The 19,417-nt window shown below is 40.0% G+C and overlaps 2 protein-coding genes across 2 annotated transcripts; both read right to left on the bottom strand.

Annotated features, from left to right (window-relative positions):
- Nucleotides 1-1,651: 1,651 nt before the first annotated feature.
- On the bottom strand, nt 1,652-5,394 carry LOC147325919 (heat shock protein beta-1-like). Its single transcript, XM_086300695.1, has 3 exons — nt 4,668-5,394; nt 4,509-4,572; nt 1,652-3,263 (listed from the first exon to the last, which is right to left on the bottom strand). The coding sequence occupies exons 1-3, from the start codon at nt 5,050-5,052 to the stop codon at nt 3,083-3,085; spliced, it is 630 nt and encodes a 209-aa protein (XP_086156821.1). The 5' UTR covers nt 5,053-5,394; the 3' UTR covers nt 1,652-3,082.
- A 286-nt stretch (nt 5,395-5,680) lies between these two features.
- Nucleotides 5,681-19,380, bottom strand: LOC147325918 (sushi domain-containing protein 2-like). Its single transcript, XM_086300694.1, has 16 exons — nt 17,121-19,380; nt 16,605-16,803; nt 16,293-16,444; nt 16,025-16,192; nt 15,760-15,934; nt 15,170-15,371; nt 14,140-14,225; nt 12,540-12,808; nt 12,322-12,456; nt 12,057-12,212; nt 10,983-11,231; nt 9,821-10,004; nt 9,367-9,461; nt 9,106-9,285; nt 7,405-7,501; nt 5,681-7,265 (listed from the first exon to the last, which is right to left on the bottom strand). The coding sequence occupies exons 1-16, from the start codon at nt 17,182-17,184 to the stop codon at nt 7,229-7,231; spliced, it is 2,448 nt and encodes an 815-aa protein (XP_086156820.1). The 5' UTR covers nt 17,185-19,380; the 3' UTR covers nt 5,681-7,228.
- Between the last annotated feature and the right edge of the window lie 37 nt (nt 19,381-19,417).

The raw sequence follows: 19,417 nt of genomic DNA, 5'->3' as shown, positions 1-19,417 counted from the left end.
GCATTAAAATTCTATAATGACTTTTACGCCTTTTGAATAAAACTGTCTGATTTTATTTCATCGGAAGTAAATGATTAATTATGTTAATTATTGCAACAATTCTGTAGCTGTCTGTAATTTGCAGTATAGGTAGAGTAACGAAAAACACTGATGGGTGCTATTATTCCTGCCAGTACTCCATGTGGATGCTGGAGGGAGACAGAGGGCATAGATTTGGGGGTGGGTGGGGGTCCCTCTCCGTGGTGCTGAAGGGGCAACCTTCCAGAGAAGAGGCGCCAGAAACTGCAGTTCCGCTAGTGGCCACTGGAGGCTGGCTCCAGAAGTGAGTCGATCCCCATGGGCTCCCGTGTTAAAATATTCAACTTTAGAGCATTTAAAGGCATGATTACCACCTGGTAAAGAAATCAGTTTTGGCCTCTGTGAGTAGTTTTCCCCTCATAACAACTCTAAGGCTGGTGATAGAGAGTGTGGAGATGATCACTTTAACTATGTGTCTGAAATCTTCAACCAATCTAGGAACCTTGTCTCAGCCGTTTGTTCAGCCTAACGGACAGACTTTTTGAAGTAATTTTCTTATCATGCTGTCAGCCACCAACAAAATTCTGATACAATCCTGGAAGTCTGAGACACCTCCAATATTCAATAGGTGGCTAAAGGGATACACTTAGAAATACAGCAGATGTAGATAGAGCAGGTGTCTTTCAGAAAATTTGCTTACCAATTATCAGTCTAATCGCAAAGTTATATTGAATCCTTTTTGGTCCTGCATATTAACAATAACAGTTGTACTATGAACACTTTTAATTCAAGTAATAATGTATCCTAGTTTATATGTGAGCCTCCGACCATTGTTCAGTTGGTTTTGCGTACCTTTATCTTCTAGGTCTGAAAAAACAATAAAGAAATGGTTAAAACAAATGACTGACACGTGCCCTAACACTGGCAGGTGTTATGACCTTTATACTAATACTAGGGCTTGATACATGCTACAGACCATCCAGGAAGTTTTTACTTTTTATAAGCCTGTTAAACACTAATGTGTCTGTGCATTGTAACCATACAGTTTATGAATGCACTTTGCTAATCAAGCTAGCTAGCATTATGCACTGTTAGGGGTGTGGCTGCCATGTGTGAAAGAAGTGAAAGATGAGAGACATTTTTTCCTGTTCATTTGCAGATGCTTCCAGTGGTTTAGTGGTTGATAAATTTGCTTAGAAAGCAAAAGGTCAATAGTTTACTTCCACTTTGGAAACTCCAAACGGGTTGCGTCAGGAAGGACATCTGGTGTAAAACTGCCAAATCAAGCATGCCTATGACAAGGGAGCAGCTGAAACAACTTTTAGAGTTTATTGGTAAAAGACCCCAAAGATTTGGCTGATTTGTTTCAACTGTTAGTACATTTTGTTTTTAGCTTGTTTTTTCTAAAGTTAGCATCATATTTAATATTTGAATTACGCATGCACTTTGTTACCAAATTAGCTACATGTTAGCATTAACACTGGGTAAATCCCAGGATCTACCCTTCCCTCCAATAATGCTCATGATGGAGTTAACAGACAATCATGCCAGAAACCAAACTCAAGTATTTTAAAAAATGGTAAATACAAATATGAGTGGCAGCCGATTTCAATTTTATTTTTTAAATGTTGACTTTCTCTAGTTTTGAACTGGCTTTACACATTGGTAGTAAATGCTAGTAAAGGACTTTGCAAATGTACAGTTCTTTTCACAATTTGTATCTTAAGTACATATAATTAACAGTATTTTCTATTTCAGAAAAAGCATGCTGACTGCCATTCATCTGTTTCTTTGTGACACTTGATTTGCCGCTTTCTACTGATCAAATGACGCTCACAAAAATGTCAAAATCTCGTACTTTCACTGTGCCTTCTGTTTTTTCACCCCAAACATTTGTCATGTAGTATTCTGTTTCAACAGTAGATGTCACCCTTGACTTCAGCATGGGGACAGACTTTTTTAGACACTTTCAAGTCAAGATGAAACTGCCACTGTGTTGTGCAACTCTTACTCAGGAAAAAAAAGTCACACCCAAATGTGTGCAGAAATATTTATTGTAGCAAGCTCAACATCACCAAGAACATGACAATGACCACACGTGTTGTCGGGATCTATTATTGCCGAGCTCTGAGGGCTGTGAACTGATGGAGAATTTTAAATGGAGTCTATGAGCAACACTGCTCGTCTCCTATGAACCTTTTGGTCTGTAGACCATTAAAGAGAAGTAAGTCTGTCCTCCCACAGTATGAGCTAGGGGATGTCCCTACAGATTGCCTCACAAATTGCACACAGCGAGCCATCACATTGCCGTAAGAGTCCCATAGCAGACAAATCTTGGCTACGTTTGGGGAGAGCCTGACTCACCCTAAGTTGGCATGGCCCTATCTTAAATGGACTGGAGAAGAAAAGCAACATTACACATCACTTTTTCCATTTAGTGTTGATGAATAGCTTTATTTTATTTTTTTATTTGTAGCTTTTGCTCGTTGTTTTATAAATCTTTTTAAAAACGAATACTGTGCAACAAGCTTCTAACCTGGAAGGCGTACCCTGAATAGGTGGTCTTAGAGAAGAGCTGTTTATAAATCTCTACATGATGAAAGAAGTCTCATGAGGAGGAAATAAATTCCCTAATGTGACTCTAAGTAGAACTTCAATGCCCTCTTGTGGACTGTTTGACAAGAATTTTCTGCATACCTTAAGAAGCACAGCTACTACAGATTAAACTGAATTCTCTTAATCCTGCAATCTGCCAAAGTAAGAATGCATTTATGAACAGAGGATGATGTTTGTTTGTTATTTTCATTTGTTAGGGATTATGTGATATCAGGACAGCTTTATAATGCTGCTTCGTCAAGAAACCATCATATCAAGTTTCAGGTCAAACTCATAAATCTAATCTTGATCTGAAAACATATGAAGTGTCACATTATTATGTTGAACAGTATGAAATGTTCTCTAGTGGAAATAAACCAGCCTGGTTAGTAAATTTGCAATGCTAGAACAATTACATTTTCTCTTTAGGTCAGTGCTGCAAAGGTTGCTACACATAACCTGAGCTACATCAAGCTCTGCTCACTGGTTCATCCTTTTGTTCATCCTGCTTCTGTCTGATCTGAACTGGTATGACAATCTCATTGCCTGGGATGCTGCTTGAGGTCCCTGGCACAGGGGCCTCTACAGACAGGACTCCATCTGCAGACAGGGATGAACTGATCTGCTGCAAGTCAACCCCCTGTGGCAACCTTAATGAAATGAAAAGAAAGTTGGTAAGCAACTAACAGAACAGTGTATTTGTAACATATATATGTTTAACACATTTTGAGAGACTAATTAAATAGATTACAACCTATATATATATATATACAAACTCTATTATTGCTGCAGAATCATCTGTGTATGTGTTGATATCCTCACCTTCTGTAAGCTATACATACTGTTTAAAAGTATTGTGCCACCCCTCATTTCTTTATAGTTTCCTTCCAAGGAATCAGATTTTCTTATAATTTCTGAAAGTGATCTTGAGCAATAGCCATCCAATAGTTTCTGAAGGTCTTTCAAAGTTTTTCCTTTGTTAAGCTGGTACATCTCAGCCTAGTGTGCAGTGTGTCCTTAAAAAAGTTGAGGAAATTGAAAAACTGGAGGACAAAAGAAGAAGTGGCAAGCATAAAACACCGTCTAAAGCAGAAGACCGGTATCTGAAAATGATGTCCTTAAGAAACAGGGGGAAAATCCAGCAGAGACGAAACGTAGGACCTAACGGGTGCAACTGATCCTTCTGTTGATTTGCGTGTTCACCAGAGCCCGGACCTAAATGTTATTGAAGCAGTGTGGACTCATGTTAACAGAGAAGAGAACAAAAGGCAGCCAACATCCAAAGAAGAGCTTTGAATGTCCTTCAAGAAGCCTGGAGAACTGTTCCTTAAAACTGCTTATAGAAATTCTCAGAAAGCTTCAAACTGTGTAGACAGATAAAGGTAGTCATACTAAATATTGACTTTCAAGCTCATTCGAATGATAAAAACTCTGAACGGAAAACTCTTATATACTTAATGTTTGCATGTATGTTTTAATGGGGCTGTTGTCCACATCGGCAAACTCCATACCCGATACGCACGTGTTTTTATGGTGTGAAGATATGAAGTTTCATGTGCTTCTCTGTGCTGAGGTGTGGGTTTTTTTTCTGTTCTCAAACTGCTCTCCTGTAGGAGCTCAGTCTGAGAGGAGTTCTTTTTCTCCTTGTCTCCCCTCATGTATTGTATTTCATTGTTTTTCTTACCATCCTACCTGTTTCCGATCTGTCTTCCCAATGTGATGTAATGCATTTATGGTCGGAAGGGGTCAAATTTTCACTGCAGGTAACATGTATGTGTAACATTGCATGTGAAAAATAAAGGCTTGATTGATTGATTAGTAAATCACTATAGCTATTTCCCAATTTCCAAGAAAAGATAAATAGAAATGACTCACAGTGTTCTCTGACAACCTACTTGTATTTACGAGTGAAGCACCTTGAAACCAGTCCATGCTCATCCTGTCTTTCTTCGTGGGTTCCTTGAAATGAAAAAGAAGCAAACAAAAGTGTTTTTTACACTTTTCATCACATATTTCATCATAAATCTATCTTATGATCAAAAAACTGACACTACCTGATATTTGTAAATAGCCCTCTTTGGTTGTGATTGTGATCTCTTCAGGTGAGAAGTGATTAACATCCAGATTAATCTTCCAGCTGTTTGGCCCTGTTTGGATCTCTGATACTCCACTTGTCAGTTGTCTCAATCCCTTCTGGTCTGTGGGTCGCATACCAATAAATGGGGGGAGAAGGGGACTTTGTGTGTACCCTGGCCATGAGAAAGATGCCAGTCTCTTCTTCGCCCAGTCTAGCCAGTCCAGATCACCGGGCTCCAGGAAGGGTGGAAGACCAAAATCCTGAGCAAAGATACGGCTCGGCTGTGTCCAGTTTGGAAAAGGATCCCATTCCACATCTCGGCGGAAAATTGGACGGGATAATATTTTATTTTCTTCACCCATATCCTAGAAAATCAGATCAATATGAAGGAACCGGTCTGCAAAGAGTTTCACTCCACTGTGACAAACAAGTCTCGTCTGATCACCAAGATCCAAACAACAGAGCAGCTGTATTTTTATTGCCTAACAGAAAGTGCGCAGGAGGTCCAAGGAAAGGCGTTCTTTGGCATCTGCATGGTCCAGTCTCACACTTTAAATACCCGGGTGGGTCATTTTAACACTTGCGTGGCAGTAAGAGTGATCCAAAGGATGAGAATGATTTATGAGATGAGCTGGGAGTTACTCCTCGGTTGCCCGGGACATGGAGGGGATAATGCTAATCATTTGTATTTATATCTCTGGAGTGTCTGTGGCAAGTTGTTGGTGAATGACTCTGGAAGCAAGGTTATTCAGCAGAGGCCTCTGCAGTCTTGTCACATACTGGTGCTCTTTGTCCAAAGAAACTACAGCCTTGGGTTGCGTGAGGGAACAGCACGTACATTCAGAGTAACACAGTAAACAACAGTGTTACGTTCACTTTCTGAACCCAAGATTGACTTGAAAAGATGAGATCAAATCGAGAACAATAACGCGATAAACGTGTGAGACAAACTGTTGTTTACCACAAACTAAAGACGTGTTTACAGCCAGGACAAAGCGACAGACTGAGAGACTGACGCAGTGGAGTGGTTGTGAGGAATTTCACATGCACAGATGAATCTGGGCAACAAGGGTGATATGCTGAACAAATAATGAACCGAGCTTGAGATTCATAAATCAACCAGGCATCTGAGGTGGAACTTTACTAATGAATTTATTAATGAGGAAATATCTGAAATCTTTTAAGAGCAAGAAGTCAAATTATCCCCAAAGGGCAGTTAAAGTGTATTTTAAGGACTGGAAAGTTGACATTACATTTATGGATCATCTGAGAATAAATACAGAAAGTTATTATTAGTACTCATATATAGGTATGACTAAAACAATCAGGACTAAATATAATCATTCTTAGGCATACACCTGAGCTGTAAGATGCCACGTCTTGGATTTAGTTGCTCTTAACATGTTATAATATTGTTTTCACCATACCAGTGTAAATGTACAGCACTGCAAAAGGCTCAGAAACTCACAGTAACAATGTGATGTTGGGTCTGAGTCATATGTGTGTGCCAAAAAACTGTGGTTAGTTTGATTCAAGAATAAGATTCACCTTCTCATATTATATTTTAATACAGTTTAAAAACAGCCAACTGTATAAGAGAATTTATTAACATTTAAGAAATACACAACCAAGAAAGTGCAGCGTTTTCTTCTCTACATACACAATAGTTCAAATATTTATATTAGTTTTTGACATAAGAGGAGTGTTTAGGCAGTGGCAAGGAGCAGTTTGCTGGAGTTCATCAGTTTATCTAATAAACTGGGTGCTGTATTTTACTGAATGACTGAATGACATTAAAACAATACAAAACCCAAAAGAAATGCAACACAGTTTGACTTTTCAACACAAACGGAGGTTAAATGTGTTGCACTGTATGTAGATACTAACTGTGCAGAGGAACCTGTTCCCACAGGAGCAGCTAATCAACAGACAAAGCAACTGTTGGAGCCCCGAGTCCAACGAGTTGGTCGCCCGAGGACTGACAAACTTTAAATTGTCCAAAGTTTGCAATGGCAGTAGGAGAGACCTGACATCTATAAGGGGGACACACATAACTCCATCCAGCCCTGCTTCAAATACTGTTTAAACAAACCCAACAAAAGCAACTCAGCGACTATGAAGAGAAGTTATCTTATTGGGAGTGCTTAAAAATAGTGTTACACAACTACGTGCTGCTAATCAAGCCTTAAATATGGGGGCAGACACTTGTTTAACACATCAAACGTTTTCTTTTGTTTACCATAATTTAACTTAGCCAGCACAGGAGCCTGGTGTGTCCAGCTCTGCCTGAAATACCTGGGAGTCAGAATCACGACAACAGCAGTCAACTTATTAGTGTAGACAGGAGGCTGGAAGTATATAGAAGCTAGCAGTTATAGTATTAACAGTTCACATGCAGTCGACTTGGTCTTGGACATTGTTAATAAATAGACATAGCCTCTTCCATTTCTAGATTAATGTTTTACCCATTACCTGTTTAGCTAGATTAATGTTTAATCTACATTTATAGCTGTGTCATTGTGGATTCTCCCCTAAGCTCTAATGACTCTCCGTTTCTGCTGAGTGTTCATCTTTTCTGAAATTGAAAGGGATACAAAATAAAAGTTAACTCAACTTTCACTCAGCAACAGGTACTATAACATAATCCTGATAAAATGAGTGCATATCATCACTTTATTCATCCACTAATAAGATTAAGTAATATCTTACTGTACCTTTTACGTTTTCTGGAGTGGAGCACGATTACTGTTATGATCACAATTAGCGTCAGCGCTCCGATGACTGAACCAGCCACAATCCCTGTGGTATTACCTGAAGGCACAGATTTAAATGAGACTCTTTTCCCACTGAGTCAAGTTATCCAGGACAAATGGGGAAAAAATGGGACTTGATTGTTAAGTGTGTAAGAATCAAACAGGAACCACATGATTCAGAGTTTGATTTAGCTGAAAAACAAAGTAGAAAACATGATCTTTATATGTTTTTTAAAAAAAGGGTGCAAGTCTTATACGAGGGTATCATGTCCACAGTACAGATTTTGTATATTTGTGTGTTTGTTTTTTGTCCTCTCCAGCACACATCAAGTGCAACGAGACTTCTTGGAAAGATCTAAAAATAGCAACGGCACTGAAAATGATGCAACGGTGCATGAAAGGATGATCTTGAACACTAGACTGGCCAAAATTTCCTTCACTTTTCTACTTTGCTTTTTTGTATTGTTGTTGTTTTTACTTTTTTGTTCAGACAAAAGCATCTCAGCAACTATTCTGTAAATTGCTATTACAGACATTTGCAGGTCACAGATGAGAAATCCTGACTGTACCCTGACCTTTCATGTAAGAACATCAGCAGGCCAAATGCGTCATTATCAATAGAAAGATCTACAGCCTGACAATAAATCCTAATGGCTTTGGTAAACCTTTGGCCCTTGAAAGTTTGTAGGTTAGAAAATAATCTCCTGACAGGCATTATATGAGTTCAGTGAAATCTCTTTTGTTACTAGAGTTATTGCTCGTCCTCAGCTTTTATTTTTCTTCTAAAAAAAATTCTATCTGCTGCTGTACAGATGAGGAGAATCACCCTCCCCTTTGATGGCTGATATGGTGGAAAATCAATTCCAGATATTTAATTTTTGTGACCAGAAAAATTCAAACTGGTATCTCTAAGAGGATCGTGATGCGATGCTTTTACTTTTTCTATGCAAAAAACTGGGCTGTTAATTTAGGTTTTCGGTTTAGTCCTCATTCCTTTGAGAGCGGGATGCATGCACAATCTTTCCCATTCTTTGATTCGGCCTTTTCTGTGAAGACTTCTGTTTTTCATCAAATTTAGGTCATTGCCTGCATATTATCTGATTGAACTGGGTGCTGATAAATGCACATCTTGAATGTCTAATCCTATGAGTAACAATTAAAAGCCTTCAATATTTCCTTGGGAAGTTACAGGGCAAGTGTGAGCGCTGAAGCTGAGCTTTTTTTTTGCTTATTCGCAAGGTTTATAGTACAAATCCAAACAAGAAATACCGGCAATATATTACAGTTGAAGAAGTAAGAAGATGCACGTCTCTTAACATCTCTTTGCACTGCATGTTTGTAACTACTAAATAAGTAAATAAGTAATGAAAAGGAGGCCCGTGGTTAAAAAAAAAAAAAAAAAAAGGTAAGAGTGCTGCTACTTCTTCTGAGGTATTTTTCCAGTGACGCAATTTTTAAAATTAGGCATGTAATATGATTGATCAGATCCATCCTCGTGCTAAATCTTTGTTTTTACAATTTGACACGCTTGTATGAAAGTCATTTGATGATATTTTTGTGCATTTCACACTCCTTTGTCACCAATCATCTGTTGATTTCTGAAGATCAAAATCTTGCTATTTATTGATTTCATCATTTATTGATGTCATGATGTGTCCATACTGGAAGCCACGCAGCGTGTCTCCTCTCCAGACCACTGGCCGTCGGCCTGGCATAGTCGCACTGCTGATCCTTTGAGATTGTAGCCCTCATTGCAGGAAAGCCGCACCTTAGTTCCTTGTAAGTAGGTGGTTCCCTCCTTTTTCCCGTTATCAGGTGGTGAAAGCCACCCACAGGATAATACTGCAAAGTATGACAATGTCATACCAAGTGGTACATAATAAACAATGGAATATCTTTTGGATAATTTTTAAAGCTTTTTACCTGGTTTTAGATCCTCTACAAGAGAAACATGACTCTGGAAAGACATTCTCGTAGCATTTCCGATTCCTGGACTACGACCTACCAGGATGTCATACCTACAGCACATAAGCAAAGATCAGAAAATGAGATTTTATGTCTTTTAACAAGTTGTGCCATATACCATATTATTTCCCAGAACGCTACTCAGTATTTCTCATGTATTCCTGTGTGTGGCAGACAGTCAATGTGTAGTTTTTACACCCAGTGGAGGATAATATAATTGATGCACTGTACGTGTGACATCATCAGTGTGTTAGTAGCCGAATTAAACTTTATGTGCAAAATTAGCACACATTTATTTAACCGTTTAACATTTACTGACATATCTGAAGCAGATATGCTTCATAAAAACATTACACTTACATTCAGTTTGTTATTATAATAATAGAAGGCTAATCAAAGTTTTCACTCATACCTACAGAATTGAGAGCCTCCTCCGGAGCATATCGTTGCTGCCTGATTGGCGAGTGGATCATCTGGACTCTCAGGAACCAAAAACACTGGAATAAAACTGGTGTCATGTCTGGGGGCACGGTGATATGTTTCCAACAAGTATTCTGAATCATAGGTAAACAAGGCAGACTCATTGGCTATTGCCCCTGTAAGACAAAAACAGAGCTTTACCTTCATTTCCCACCACAAATATCATAGAAAAACATGCTCTAAGTATTAAAGCAGACACAACCCCTGACAGAGAGCATTATCACAAAAAAACTGATGGATTTAATTCATGTGACATCTTTTGGGGATTAAAAATGAAACCAACCACCACCTACCACAAAACTGCAGTTCCTTGGATGACCACTTGAGGTTAGTCTTTTTGCCTAATTTTGCCATCAAAGCAACAGGGGTGATTTCTTTTAAATAATGACATAAACGTTAGGGTTGATGTCTAGTTGACTGCACTAACCGACGGTTAAAGAAGTCTGTGTTCCAGTTTCCTTGATTGAAATTTCAGAGTTTTATTTTTATATTACTTTGTCAGTATCTGTCTATGTGCGATGCACTTTGCTAACCAAGCTTTCTGCTGTTTTCATGAAAGCTAGCATTGCACTCTACACTCCTGCCTAACAAAAACTGACTGGGTCAATAAACTTCTCAGGTAAGTGTTTACAGCGGTCAGGACAGTAAGCTGCATCTCCACATTCTTCTACAGGGGCAGGAAGTATCGTTGTAACCACAGCTATTGCCCCCTTGTGGCAAGTTTAAAGCACTTCGACACTGATCACACTTATCAGACCTGGAAGATATGTTCAGGTTTTATGTTTATGTTTATTGTGATATCACAGTGGAAAGGTCTCGCTGTCACAGGCTGAGAGCATGGGTGCAACTTGGACAGATTCACCCGTTAACATGCATATCTTTGGGAGGAACTGGAGTACCCAGAGGAAACCCTGCACAGGACTCCATTCTGTGAGGCGACAATGAAAACCACTCTATCCCTGTACCAGTGCTGTTCTGTCTTTCAACCACCTCAAATCTTAGATTTGCCAACTGTTACCCTTCCTTCAGAAAAATTAAGTAACAATAGCAGTTTTCCCACAAATTAGTGATGTAAAGGTTTAGCGATTTCTTACAGCTGGCCCCAAAGCTGAACAGCTCCTCTGGATTGCTGGAGTTCTGCACAACACTCCCATTGCTGAAAACAAGGTCATCTTTGGCATCACCATTCATCTTTCCCAAAAGTCCAAGAGTGGCGTCTTTAAAATCCTCTGGCAGGAGCACAGTGGTTGTCATGGTTCCCTCTCTCTGTCGGACTTCCACCCCGGCTCCAGAGGGAAACATCACAGTCACATTTGTAGACGTAGGAGAAAACAGAAATGCACCTACGAGAGAATAAAAGACAGGTTGTGCCATTAAAACAGTGCTTTATAGATTTCTGCAGTGTTGGAAGAAGTACTCAGCCTTTACTTATATAACATATAAGACAGCACCTGATATAAGTATATGGCTGTTATCCCTTTCGAGGTGGTTGCCTTGAGCCTCTTACATTTAAGTCACTCCATGCAAACACCAACCGTTCAAAATGAAATTCATACAGGAGTCACATGAGTTTTAAAGGACAGCTACTGAGCAAATATTGTGTTGGCGTTGCTGTTTCAATGCACTGCGAGCCACTGCACATTTGCAGATCTCCACAATGGCTTGCCTCACAGTGGAGGACATTTGGGCTGGCTGTTGTCCTTCATATGTCAAGACGTTGCAGAAGAGGTCAGCACTGATGGGGAGCAGTTTCACTGTTCACAAACTTGTACATGTTGAAATAATAAGGAAGATGCTCCTGGTCAGGCTCTAGACCTCATGCTCCTTCATAATAATAGACAGTGTCATAGCTGTACACGCAAGGCCTCAAGGCCTTCGACACAGAAGCTGATGTTTTTTCTCCACACAAGTATGAACTTTTTGATTTCGCCGTGTGAAACCTGTGAATTCAAATCTTTACAGAAGAAAGCGTAAAACTGGGTTTTTAGCAAACTGATATTGAAAGTAAAATCAGCTGCACAATAGAAAACACAATGTTACAAGAGTACGAGAGCCCACAAGTACACTCACTTCCAAAGAAAATGTTTGGAGTGAATACAGTTTTTAAAAGGGTTCCAAATAAAACCAGTTTGTTTCATCATGAGGAATAAGATAAATCAGTGTCTCACCGTATAAGTCCATCCAGGTCTGCTCAGTAAATGAGAGCGTTTTCTGGTTGAGCAGCACTTCGAGGTCACTGTTACCACTGACCAGCCGTACCTCGATGATGTCAGAGGACGCTTCTCTCATAGCAACAGATGACAGCTTTGTGGCGTTGGTTGTTTCTAATAGTGGTATAATCAGGTAAATAAACTGCTGTAATAGTTTTCTTCTTCAGTGACAGCATTTGTGGAGCATTGTTCACAGTGGTAGTGTTAAAGTTCACTGGCTCACCCGTCACAGGCTCTGTTCTGCCTTGGATTGCCAGCTGCTTTTCCGCTGATGTCACCAAAGTGTATTCCCCTTTGCCGTTGAAGGAGTAGCTAGTGCCGTCAAATGTTATGAAGTGAGGGTCTCCAAAGACCACAGCTGACATTAAACACACAACAAAAATAAAGACACTAAAAACGAATCTTGTGAAACACGCTGTAATACCACCAGGGCTAACTCACCTGACTGGGGGGACTTGTAACGCCTGCAGTCACTGGAGGGCCGGTGTTTGAAGTAGTAATGGCAGTTGTCAGACCAGAGGCAGCAGTAATAGAAGCTGAGGACATCGTATATCCAGTGAGACTGTCCAGGGATTCGAGGAGGTTTCTTGTAAGGAGGTGAACCCCAGTCATGCGCTCGGTCTGGAGTACTACCCCCAATCGAGTCTGCTGTCAGGACCTGAGCGCCGGTGCTGTCGTAGCAGCACTGCTGTCCTGCTCCGTACTTGGGACTGTGGACAAATTTCCCAAACAGTGTCAGTAAAATCTGTTAAAGCCAAAGGCAAAAAAAACCAATTTAAACAAGACTCCACAGTCATTCTAGTGGGCAGCACAAGCTTATAACAAGAACATAATACTGCATGATACTGTTTTTAACATATCTGACTTTTTTTCTAGAGTGTTGGCATTTTTTTACATGCGTGAATAAATAATAAGCTAAAAAGGAAATTCTGAGAATTTTCTAAATATGTATTTATAAATCCAAATGCAAGACTATGTTTCTCTAATACATACAGTATGATGACCACTTTTTAGGCCAAAACACAAAACGTTTTGTGTATTTTTAGGTGCAATCTTAAAAATGTAACCAACAGAAATAAACTTTGCACTAATCTAATTAATGAGACAGGAGCATAGGAGCGACACAAACTGATCCAACGTTGAAAAATCAAAAACTCAACTCAAACAAACCAAGTGCAAGTTAGACAGTGAGTAGGAGTTTGTTTGCAATGTTTGATCAATAAAGTAACCTCAAAAATAAGCTACTGTACAACAGAGGTGTGCGTGTGATCATAAATAAAGATTTTGCCACAAAGACTAGACATAGTCTAGACTGGATATAATGGAAAATATTATATTCTCGGAATGCATGACACTGACTGTATCTGGCGAGGATGATATACATGTGTGTGTTTCATTAACATAATAAGAATTACTCTGAATTCACTCTCACACACTGGTGGAGGCAAGCTACGGTTGTAGCCACAGCTGCCCTGGGGCAGACTGACAGAAGCGAGGCTGCCATATCGCGCCATCGGCCACTTTGGCCAAAACCAGGCGGTAGGGTAAAGTGTCTTGCCAAGGACACAATGACCAGGACAGAGAGCCCGGGGATCGAACCAGCGACCTTCCGGTTACAGATGCACTTCCCAACCCCCTGAGCCACAGTCACCCCAACTGTTGTGCATTTATTGAGTAGGACTATAGTTAGTCATTTGGCTAGTTAGTTATAATTATGGGTTATGGGCTATGGTTAGTACCTACATCAAAACTTAACTGGTGTAATGCATGATGTTTAACTGCAGCGCCCTGACAGTAAGTGGATATATGGTAATGAAAGCACAAAGTGTACTACTGCTCACTATCAGCCCAAATATAAAAATAAACAAGTGAAAACATGAGCCCTATTTTGTTATATGATTTGTTTTAACTTAAAACAAATACTTTAAAATGAAAAAAAAAACTTTATTCTGCACATATGCTACGTATTTTCCTAATTCGAATGCATATGTGGGGTTTAAAATACTTGAACTCTGGGCACCACTCTAACCAGAAGACTCACCTGGCTTGTATAGCCCTCACACAGTGAACACTCCCAGGATGGTAGGTGCACACACTCCCTTTCTCTATATCACACCCATAGTCAGTCTGAGGAGAAAGATAAAATGTCTGTGACCTGGCAGCCAAATGTGCAATTCACTGTGATCACGTGTTCACTGTAACTTTGAAAACATATCCCATGTCTGGCTTATTGTTGAAAAAATGGAGATGTTATGTTGCAGTTTGTGAATAACTTTCTATTGTGCAACCTGAAGTAAGGAGATCAGCTTCCCGTTTGAAAATAGCAAGTGCTGTGGATGATGGGTAGAGGTGTTGTAACCCAGTCCAGAAGCTTAATTCTTCCATGAACAATAAAACCATACAAATTTTTGATTATATTATAACATCCTTATTTGTGAGGCAATAACATCTGAAATGTTCAGCTTTCATGTTCTCATAAATAATTAAGAGAGACCTTCATAAACTGATAAGCAATGACCATTTACAAACGATAACAGCTACTGATAATCATCATAGACATGTGAAGTAATTACACACGTTTAGTTTCTGCATTAAAAATCTAAACTGCTGATGATCTCTCAGTCCCCTAAATCCCAAATATATTTTTTAGGCTTTTTTTAGTTCCAGCTTCTATGCATGAGGTTTTTTTTCCAGTGTCTCTCTTCATCTCTTTGTCCAGTGTTCAGTTCATTTGTGTTCAGTGTTTCTATTTATTCCCATGTTTTACTTTGTTTCCCATGCATTGTTTTTGGTTTTACTTCCTGCCTGTTATTTACCTTAACTGTGTTTTGCTGTGTTTAGTTTCCCTCCCGTTTCCACTTAGCTCGTTACCTCGTGTGTATTTATAGCCTCAGTTTGACTGTGTTCTTTGTTTTGTCTGTTAGGTTCTCATGCGTTCTCCATTGTGCTTCCTTTTTACTGTCTGTAGTTGTTCCCTTCTTCCTTAGCAGTTGGACTTAAAAAGTACAGTTTTTGCATTGCTGTTACAAATGTGTGCAACCAAGTTTTTATTTTCTGCTCCTCTCACTTACATGAAACCTGCCTGTGTCTGCTCTCGCTTGAGCCAGCGTGCAGGGGCAGTCTATGATCTCACTGAGGAAGTTGGGCAGCTGATTTTCCAGCTCGTCCCATGCCAGACATTTATCCAGGGCCCAGCCTGCTGAGTCCTTCCTGAAATTCTCCTCCAGATGCCACGCCAGAGCGTGATCCTCGGTCCACGCTGCCTGGACATTCCTGAGCATAACCAACAGAACTTTTTGTACACCTCAATTGTAAAAGAGATATTACATGTAGAAATTAAATTTTTAGACTTAAATATTTTTCAGGCTTCAACTTGTAGGATTTAGGGCATTCTTTTGGCAGAGGTGAAATTTATATCCATGTATAATTTCTTTTGTGTATAATCAAACATAATATGTGTATTCATTACTTTAGAAATATCAGAAAGCACACACCAAAGACTAGAGGCTTTTTTACATTTAGAAAAGGAGGGTGAAAGGAACCTATCCCCATTCGCCACACAGTGGAACACTAAATGCTAATAAATATTGATCTTTGGACGATGAAAATCCTTAATCATTAAAACAGTCGCCTATATACCACAGAGAGTGTTTGCACGTACCACATGCCGTCAGGATGGCTGCTGGAGCTGACGCGCACAGAGCCGAGCTCCGAAGATGAAAAGCTGTTCTCTGCTGGTTTGGGCAAAAAGCTGAAGGAGCCATTATTAGGATGATCCTTTGCAAGAGAGTATAAATAATGCCATTCACCCAGCCAGTACTCTGTATAGGGCTCTCCTACAGAGAAACACTGTGGTTAAAATCATGTATTTCTCCAGTCAACAAACTCATGTGAGCTATAAAGTGTATGTAGAGAATTTCACCAACCTGTTTCCCTGTATCCCCAAAGCTCTATATTGACCTTTTCTGCTCTTACTAAAGAGGTATTCCACGTCATCTCAAGAGTGCCTCCAACATTAGGTGTGCCATAGTACTGCCATTTTGTTGAGTTGTCCAGAATCGCCTTGAACTTAGAATCTAGCTTACCGGTATGAACTGCAACAGCACAAAAAATCATGGTTAATGTGATCTCCATATCAAATGGAAACTGATGGGTTCTAATAACACCCGTAAGAGTATCTAGCGGGTATTATACCTGAAAGCCAAGTTCCGGCTCTAGTGAATGTAGTGCCATTGTCTGATGAAATCTCAAAAGGAATCCATCCTGTTTCATATAACAGCGGGGAGATACAATGGCCTGTCCCTCCGTCATCCACATATCCCACCGTACTAATGTTGCCATTGAACCTGCCATAATAAAAGAATGATTAGCAGGGTTCTGATCTGTATTTAAACTCTTTAATGTTAACATAAATAACACAGTTGTCCATGAAAGTCCATTGGATTCGGTTATTTTACATGAATAAAATGTTCACTTATAAGCTCTACAGAACTACAGACGTCTTACCTGCATTCAATCTCTGAAGCCGTTTCGAAACTTGCATCAAGTATAATAAAATCTGTGCCACCGAAAAGAGACCCAGAATATGGAGATATATCCACGCAGTACTCTTTATAGTCTGCGCAACAGTTCGCCAGAGATGTGCATGTAGTGTGGCATGAACATGAGTCCAAGTTTTTCCCACAGTTCTTTTCACATGTTTGTCCTGTTCAAAATAAATGACAGAAGCTCAGGTGTGGAGTCTTGTGTGAAAGAAAAGGCAAAATATTCCACTCTAACATGTGGATTAAAGTGTTGATTCAGCTGATTTGGCTCATTATCGAACATTATGATGGATTCACGAAATATTTTAATCAGTTTTACATTATTTTGTTATAGTAAAGTTGTATCATTTAAAATATATAGGCTTTTTTGTGAGAACTGTTGTTGCAAATTTACTACTCACTACATCATGATTGAAAACCAGAGACCGCACATTTCTTGATGATGTTGTTATATATATATATCATACAGTGCACTTACCTGACGTGCTGGAGATGCATGAAAACAGAAGGGCAACTATTACAGCTGTGAACCTTCCCATCATGACAGAGCCAAACTGTCAGCCAAGATTTCGACTACACACTCCTGGCTGCTGTTTTACTTTTGTCCCACATATATATATGCTCAGTATTTTTCTAAACCTTGGACCTTTGATAATCTGCGTGTACAAGCATCTGTTTAATCATCAACAACTGGATAACATTTAAGGCTTAACCTTCACGTGCCTCCTTTCAACGATGTCTCGCGTCACACTAATCACACTTGAAAAGATTTATAGTCACATTTAGCTAAAGATACAATGCATCTACAGATATGGAGATATAAAAGAACAAATGTTAACCATCTTCAATAAAACACAATAGAGTATTTTAGTTAGTGGTTCTCTAGTGCGGGCCTCTAGTGGTGGGGCAAAGTGCCTCTGCAAGAGGGCGTGAAATAAAGTAAAATAAATAACTGATCAAGGGAGAATAAACAAAGAGTTTGCTAATGGTATCTTGCTATTTATTTCATATTTACACGTTTACAAATGATTAATACAAAAATTGGGTTTGGGGGCATGAACCCACATGAACATCACAGCCTGCAATTAAACTAACTTACTAACTAACTGAAACAGTTTTATGCATCCTGATGTGCCAGAATCTTGAACCACAGTTCACAGACAGACAGTTTTATAGTACAGTGGTCCCTCGTTTATCGCGAGAGTTACGTTCTAAAAAAATAACCCGCGATAGGTGAAATCCGCGAAGTAGCCAACTTTATTTTTTACAATTATTATAGATGTTTTAAGGCTGTAAAACCCCTCACTACACACTTTATGCACTTTTCTCAGACAGACATGAACATTTTCACGCTTTTCCCTCTTGTTTAAACACTCTCAAAGTTCAAACCTTTGTAGAAAATTAAGTCCAGTATTATAGAATGAAACCAAAAACACCCGCAGGTGCCTTTGACGGTGCAAAAATGTTTCATCGACATTGTTGTGTTTGTTGGGGAGAAAACTTACAAACACACAGTACAGCACTTCAGAGTCACACTGCTAGCGATCAAAGATTTATGTAAATTTGACAAGCTGAACGCGCTCTGTACTGTGCAGGAGACACGCACGAGATTGATTGACAGTGGTCTACAGCCAATCAGGACGCAGAACACAAAGCGCTGTAAAATAAGGAAAGAAAGGGAAAGAAAAAGCATGAAAAATTGCGCACAAAATATCCGCGAAACAGCGAGGCCGCGAAAGGTGAACCGCGCTATAGCGAGGGACCACTATAAACGCAGTAGCTGTAAAACTGCTGTAGGGTCATGAGTCCTCCAGTAGAGGGAGCTCCGGCCTTTGGAGTTATCACACTGACGCACATTAATGACCAGGAAGTCAAGCTGGTCCAGTGGCCTCCTAGACTTCTTCAGTCTGCGTGATGTTATCATTGTGTTGATAATAAGTTATTATCAAAGCTGCCTGACCAATGTTTTTCATTAGCAATTTAGCAAAGTTGATGGTGGTGGTGTGTCTGTGTGAGTGAAAGACGGAGAGGGAGAGCGAGCGACAGAATTTCTGTTATAACCTTCATTTTTATGGACGCACAGTGTGAGCACTCAGGTCGCATCAGAGCATCGGGCCGTATAGTGTGAGACCTGCATCGTGACCTATGAACTTCTAACCCCTGCGAGTCAATCGTACAGTTTGAGCAGGAGCTGAATCGCGCGACTGAAAAAATCGCACAGTGTAAGCCCAGCATAATACGGCGGGGTCCCTGTCGGCTGGTAGCCGAAAAATAGCTCTACTTTGTTGTGTGGGTCAACTTTTCTTGCGACAGACAGAGAGAGGCGTTGAAAGGCTGCTCCAACGGAACTTGTTGTTTTCGGAGGAAAACACGAACACAGTGTACAGTCGAGTCTTAATAGCTTACTTACAACTGGGCTCGTCAGGCACTCTTCTTGGCTGCAGTGGTTATTATTATATTTACATGCTTCCAGCTCCCGTTTTTGCTCGATGACTGCTCGTACCTTTCCACTCCCCTTTTTCTCCCTCCTAGCGCTCACAGACACATAACGTGTATGGCAGTCCATTCTCCCTGCAGCACGGACTACACTGCCCATGATGCTACATTCTTTAGAGCTATGCTTGTAGCATTCTGCCTGTTAGCTTAGCACAACAACAACAACGAAAAGGCGCTCTCTCACCCAGGAAACACACAGTCGCAGAGAGAGAGAGCGTCGCCCTGTAACCATGGCAACCGTAACGCTGCCGCCTGGAGCAAAAGAACGTAGCTGTCAAA

The sequence above is a fragment of the Aulonocara sp. 'chitande type north' Nkhata Bay genome, linkage group LG7 (genome assembly GCF_057382095.1).
Source record: "Aulonocara sp. 'chitande type north' Nkhata Bay isolate Kocher_YH1m ecotype deep benthic linkage group LG7, A_spYH_male_GT1.1, whole genome shotgun sequence".
Lineage (NCBI taxonomy): Eukaryota > Metazoa > Chordata > Actinopteri > Cichliformes > Cichlidae > Aulonocara > Aulonocara sp. 'chitande type north' Nkhata Bay.
This window is presented reverse-complemented; position numbering and strand designations above follow the sequence as displayed.